The following is a 6,971-nucleotide window of genomic DNA, read 5'->3' as shown; positions in this document are numbered from 1 at the left end:
TGACATTAGTACACCTGCCAAATTAAGAAATGACTGCCAGCCCAGCTGTCATTTCTGTACATCAAAAGGCAGTTCTTTTCAATGTACTAAATGTATGATGGACTCTGCTGTTGGTTTTCTCACCCATCCACCAAATTTTAGACTCTTTTTGGTTTTTCATTGAAAACTCTCAAAGGAGGAGGTCACAAAAGGTGCTTCATCCTAAACCTTGAGTAGTTGGAGGGTGTAGTGTCCTTCACCAGTGTCCCCTACCCCTTTGGTCCATCATAGGAAGGATTCTGTCAAATGAGCCAATGGGGGCTCCATCAGTAGAATATTTAAGGTCTGCCCTTCTCTAAATGATGCAGGCAGACTGAGGGTTTGGCAGGCAGGGTATTCTATGATATTTACAATGAATTACCCTGTCTGCCAGACTCTAAATAAGGGCCATTTAATATTGATAAAATAGGTCAAGCATTCTAGCTCGCATCACTATGCTGGCAAGTTACTACTACAAAGATGTGGTGTAAAATTGGCAAAAGTATGGTATGTGACCTGCATGCTCTAACATAGTCCCAAAGCCATTTCAACAAGTTTGCAGTCTTCATTTAGCCAATACCCATTAGGACTTAACCAATTGCCCATCTAAGCAGCAAGGTCAGGTCTTGAACCATGGATGCTTCAGCCAAGCCAAATAGGATACGAAAGTGAGAAAAACAATCCCACCAACTCAAAGCACATATTGATATAAGGTTAAGCACTAGACTGCCCCTATTTCTCCCTCTTTCCATCTCACTTCCATTTTGGCTGTGCTCACTGGGAAGAAAGAAAACAGAAAAGGCAAGTATCCCTATCGTGAGACCTCCATCTCTATTTTCAACACTTATCTCCTCTCCCATTGCCTGATCACAATTGTTTAACCTTTGCTCTCCCTTTTCCTAATTCCATCCAGTTCTGTAACACCCATTGATTATGGTTCATTGGTCAGTCCTAAGAATCCTCCCTGGCCTTTATCCTGTGCTCCCAAGTTTTACCTCTAGACCATTCTCCTTCTTTTTTCTTTTGCCTACATTTCTGTAAAGGTCACAACATAGTCTTAAAAAAAGGTGTGTGAAGTTTACTATAGGAAATTGTGATCAGTAGAACTGGAATTATGAATTTTTAAAGAATCAACTGTGATACAGCGTCTAAAACCATAAAGCACCAACCACAGCTATTTGGTCATGCAGAACCGGGTCAAAGTCAAAAGTGTTGCGGGTCGGATACAATCTCAGATTAGGCTCACTGAAAGTTTGTCTTCTCGAGTGTTGTGCCAAGAGTCCTGTTGGCGTGGAAGAAAGTCTCTGGAAGCAAAGAGAGCATCGCTAGGGGTGATTGGTGTGGCATGAGGAGCAGGCTCAATGTCACAAATGCGTAGGCTGGTACTTAATGTTGGCAGACCACCAGGCCAATCAATGCTTGCTGGATGAAGACATGGGCTGTTGGTGGCTCATGCTAATTTCTGGTGCAAGTGTCATGGTTCCAATGCAACAGGCCAGTTCTCGGCTATTTAGAGCCCAAAAGATTGAATTTAAGAGCTCAAGAGCAACACCAAGGGTCCAGGACCTGAGAGGCACCTTGGGGGCCATGAACGCCCTGAAGACGGGCCTAGGAGCTGTGGGGAGCCTGTTATGTCCCTAAGGCCCAGATCAAGAGGGCAGTAGGCTAGTCCTTTAGTCACTCTGGGTTTCAGGTCCAGTTCTTCTTCCCCAGGCAAGAGGGCAGCAGGCAGTAGGGCAGGACAGCAGGGCAGCAGTTCCTTTAGAGCAGCAGTCCAGCAGAGTGGCAGGAGAAAGAAGCTTTTAGACAGTGACTTTGAAGTGCAGGGATTTCCCTGCCTCACCTACCCTGGCTCCAATCTGGCTGAAATGACAATGCAGGGTCATTAGGTCCTTTGTGTGGTGATAGAACAGAGCCCATTCAGGTGTAAGAGAGGCTGGGCCCAGCTCCTCCCTCCCATTGTGCCAGTGATGGCCCATCTAGTCACGTCTAAGAACCCAGTGTCTGTGACTGTCTAGAAGGAATGCACAAAGTCCAACTGCATCTACACCCAGTCATGTGACCGAAGACAGGCTGAAGGCATGAAATGGCTAAGTCAAGAAAATGGCAGCCTTCTAAAAGTAAAAAAAAAAAACTGAAAAACTAAGGGCCAGATGTAGGAAGGAAGCAATTTGCGAGTTGCAAATTGCGAGTTTTTAAAACAAACGATTGCCAGTACTGACACTATTGTTTTCAAAACCACCATTAACATTATTATCACACAACTCAATGATCGTGATCACTGTTTTGATTAAATATTTAAAAATCTCAATAAATATGTTTGCACTTCTACATGACTGTTAATATCAGAGGAACACTATCATTTGCAACACCAATATAACACAAAAATCTGTCAAACTCAAAGAACATATTCACACAAATAAACAACAATTACCACTAACATGTATGAAGTCTGTCATTTCTGAAATTCTAGAAGGCCATAGGGACAGACGGGACAGCAATTCACTAATTATGCCCCTACTGAGTCGCAACAGACCCAGGAGTGTGAACACAACAGGTCCCCTAATGCCTGGTCTGACCCAGATGTTAAACACCATAGAATGGGTCCACTAGTGCCCTCCTCAAGCCCCAGAAACACCCCCACCCACACCAGAGGGACACTGGAAGATGGGGGACCCCATCCCAGTTAAGTATAGGTAAGTATTTTTATTTGTAAATTAGAGTGCCATCTGGGCCCAACCTGGGGCCTCTTGCATGGCACTGGGTGCAATGGCCATGCCCAGTGGACCCTGGTCCCCTGTGCTGGCCATTGGGGTGGTGGGCATGACTCCTGTTTTTTAGAGTCATGTGGTTTTGCGTCAGAAAATGACGCTAGGCTGGCTAGAGGCATATTTTTTGCCTCTAACCAGCCTAACATCATCTTTTGGTGCAAAACCCCCTTCTCCCATACCGTCACCCCACCCAGCTAACGTCAGTTTTTTTTTATGCTAGCCCATGCTTTACACCAGCCTTCGCCATTCCATAAATATTGGCCCGGCTGGCGCTCAGGAATGGCGCAAGCCGGTGCTAAACTTTTTGATTCAAAACTGCGTTAATGCAATTTTGCGTCAAAAAGTATAAATATGCCCCTTCATTTTCAGACCCTGGATACATGCAGTACCACTTTAATTGGGACTTATAAGTGAATTAAATATGCCAATTGGGCATACGCCAATATTACCTTGAAGTAAGGAGTGAGCACATGACCTTTAGCTCTGTTTAGCAGTGCTAACATTCACAGAGTCCTAATGCCAACAAAAAAACGAGATTAGAAAAAATGGAGGAGGAAGGTAAAAAAATGGGGTGGGGAGCGGGAGGCACCTGACGGCTGACAGGTCTAACATTTACAAATGTACTTTCTGACAACTCTGACACTTTATTAAAGTTTGCCAACTATATGGCATATTCAAGTTGGCCTTCTCACAACTTCTCAGTGCACGTCTTTTACAAGAATATTAATCCACAGAAAAAGGTTTGTCAGAAAGATCTCCCACAAAAATGTTTAATTGTGGAAAATGCAATATACCTGCAAAATTGTCCCACACAGATGAGCGTCACAGCTCACAGAATTGTCAACTTTAGAATAACACCTCAGGTTGAATTTTAATTACTCACACCGCCAATTCCGAAGTGTTTAAATTTCACAATGAACGGATTAAACAAAATATAATAAACAAATACAAATAAAGGCTGAAATAAAATGTTAAACCTGTACAGAACTCAATGTTTTGTTTTACAATGAAAATAAGCTATATATCAGAGTGATTCACACAGCTTTAAATATTGAGAAGGCAGGATACATTAAAATAATTTAAAGAGCTTTTTTAAAGCTTTCTTCACATCCTTGTTTCTTAAGCTGTAAATCATTGGGTTCAACATGGGGGTTAGGATATTGTACATAACGGAAATAAGTTTATCATGATTGAGGGAATAGCTGGATTTTGGCCTTATGTACATGAAGACTATAGTGCCAAAGAAAATGGACACAACAGTCAGGTGAGACGCACAGGTAGAGAAGGCCTTTTTCCTCCCTTCCACGGAACGAATTTTCAAGATTGCTATAATGATGCAGACGTAGGATGTCAGGGTTAATAGAAAAGTGCCCCATGCCACTAGTCCCCCTACTAATAAAATTTCTAAGACAGCAAAAGTGGAGTCAGAGCAGGACAGCTCTAGTAGTGGTGGGAGGTCACAAAAGAAGTGGTTTACCTTGTTGGAGGCACAGTACGACAAGCTTGCAACTAAGAGTGTGTGCCCAATAGGATACAGAAAACCACTGATCCAGCTTGCAAAAGCTAGTCTTCGACAGACATGTGTGTTCATCACTTGTGTATAGCGCAGAGGGAAGCAGATAGCCACATAGCGATCAAAGCTCATGACAGTCAAGAGGAAACATTCTGCACTTCCCAGAAAGTGAAAGAAATAGAGTTGAACAAAGCATCCAACAACAGAAATACTTTTTTTCTCAGCTAGGAGACAAGAGAGCATTTTGGGCACAGTAACAGTTGAGAAGCATAGATCTAACAGGGACAGGTTGCGGAGAAACACGTACATGGGAGTTTTAAGTGCAGCAACATACAAGGTTAATGTTACCAGTAGAATATTTCCAATGATTGTGATTATGTATGAAGTGGAGAAAGCAGCAAAGAGTCCAATTTGCACCTTCAGATCATCTGAGAACCCCACAAGGATAAACTCAGTCAACCTTGTTATATTTATTCTGTTCATGTCTTCTGTGGTTCTATCTGTAAGAAAAAGCAGAAACATTCACATATGAAGGCTATCAAAGGCACTTTTCACTTCTACGTGTCAACATTTTTAAAGTGTGTATTTTGCCTCATGATTAAGACTATTCAATTAACATATTTTCAACCTCTTCTATGTGAGAAACCTAGGCTGACTGCAGAATCCCACTCATGTTTTGTCCCCATTATTAGCTGACACTGTTTTTTCTGACCCTGGTTGTGCCCTGGACACTGCTAACCAGTCCCAGCACCAGTGCTCTTCTAAAATGGTATATGCAAATTAGGCATAGTTATAATTGGGTCTGACAACCTATCTATAAGTTCCTAGTAGATGGTAGGGCATGTAGGTTTAGGGACCCCAGTGTAGCTAAAGCACCCCTGGGGTTGCCGGCTGCTTTTAAATTAAAGTTAACCCCAAATTCAACTTTGGAATTCAAAGTACTTCCAAAGTCTCAAACTATCTTATTTTCACATATGTCACCCCTAATGTCTGCCTAAGTGCCCCAAGGCAGTGTAAATATAAGCAGGGACTTTATAAGCCCTGGTGAGGGAAAACAGCCACATTTGTTCTCGTTCCTCCCCATTGTAGTGCATTGATCACATAACCCAACATTGGGAGGCTTTTAAAAAAAATAATAAAGTCTCATTTCCACTAGAAAAGAGCTAAGTATGTCAAGTTTAATACCAAATTAAATATTAGAATAAATCCAACAACGTTCCAAGACGGGAATTATTATAACTAGTACAGGGAAAGAGTTTTAGAACTCTTTCTGAAAGCTACCAGAATCAGTCCTGTCATGCCCTTTCCTGATTGGTCAGTTTTTTTAAAGAATGTTGCATCCTGGGAATGCTTTTTGACACTCTGTACCCCATTCCCCACCTACTTGCCAACCCAGGAGCAAGGATAAATGTGGCAAAGCTGCCCAGCAAATCAGATCCCTGCTCGAAGAAGATATTGGAGAAAAAGGACTGCCCTGCTGAGCCCCGAGACTGCACATGAAGGACTGCACCCTCAAGGACTGCACCAGCTGCAAACCTTGGGCTTTCCCAAGAAAAGACCTTTGCCTTGCTTCTGCAATCCCAGGAGTAGACTCCCTGCAAGCTACAGGTATAAAGGAGCTGACCAGATTCCCCTGCATCAAGTCCTGCAAGCAGAGAACAGCTGACCATGCCCAGTGGGCATTTGAGAAGAGCTAGCAACTCAGATCCCTGCTGGAAGACGTTCAGGAGATAAAGGACTGCCCTGCTGAACCCCTGGTCTGCACCTGAAGCACTGTACTTGAAAGGACTGTACTAACTTCACACTCTGGGCTTCACCACAAAAAAAGACTTGCCCTTGATTCTAAAGATCGAGGAGTGGACTCCTTGTAAGCTACAGGTACAAAGGATCAGCCAAGAGTTCCCTGCATCCAGTCCTGCAAGAAGAGCCAGCTGTCCTGTGTATAGTGGCCCTTTGAGGATTCTGACCAGGTGCATTCTGGAAACGGTAGCCCCAGCTTCCAAGGAGCAGCTCAGAGCTTCTAGAACATTGGATCAAGTTTGTGGACACTTCAAGGACCCAAAAAGGACTTCTGGAAGAAGATTTATATGTTTGGAGAAGTTAGGAGCAACTTTGTAAAAAAGCTCCATAAGTGGACCAACGCAACTTCATGAGTCAAGCCAGCTGCATCAACTGTGACCCTTTCAGATCCGTTCTGCTGGAAGCTCCGGAGTCCCTGACTTCTAGGATTTTACTGGGGTCTTGCAGAAAGGCAATCCAACGATGACATGGAGGGAGAATAGCCCTAGAAAAATGTCTAAGTGCAAAGGTAAAACTTTGCCTAAGGCCTACCCGCTCAGTGTATCCAAGCAGTGCTCCATCGTAGCCGACCTCAACTTTTAACTTTGCCTCGGTTAAGTGCAACCAGATGTCCCCGGTTTGTGCTTTTTGTTTTTAGGCACTAGAAAGCATTCTTTTACATTTAATCTTTAGAAATTCATATCTCCGGTTCACTACATTGGATGTTTGTTGTTTTTGTCATTTTGGTGTCAATTTAAAGACAAAAACATAATTTTGTAATAAATTAGTGTTGGATTTTTATTTTGTGATTTACTTATTTACTGTTTTGTTGATAATAAATGCTTTACACACCTGTCTCCTAAGTTAAGCCTAACTGCTCCTGGGCCGGC

General features: G+C 42.9%; 1 protein-coding gene across 1 annotated transcript; it reads right to left on the bottom strand.

Moving 5' to 3' along the window:
* Positions 1-3,858: 3,858 nt before the first annotated feature.
* Positions 3,859-4,785, bottom strand: LOC138302020 (olfactory receptor 5V1-like). The gene has a single exon (XM_069242437.1). The coding sequence runs from the start codon at positions 4,783-4,785 to the stop codon at positions 3,859-3,861; it is 927 nt and encodes a 308-aa protein (XP_069098538.1).
* Between the last annotated feature and the right edge of the window lie 2,186 nt (positions 4,786-6,971).

The sequence above is a fragment of the Pleurodeles waltl genome, chromosome 6 (assembly GCF_031143425.1).
Source record: "Pleurodeles waltl isolate 20211129_DDA chromosome 6, aPleWal1.hap1.20221129, whole genome shotgun sequence".
Lineage (NCBI taxonomy): Eukaryota > Metazoa > Chordata > Amphibia > Caudata > Salamandridae > Pleurodeles > Pleurodeles waltl.
This window is presented reverse-complemented; position numbering and strand designations above follow the sequence as displayed.

Coding starts and splice junctions, on each gene's coding strand:
- LOC138302020 (XM_069242437.1), bottom strand. CDS start 4,785: ATGAACAGAATAAATATAACAAGGTTGACTGAGTTTATCCTTGTGGGG.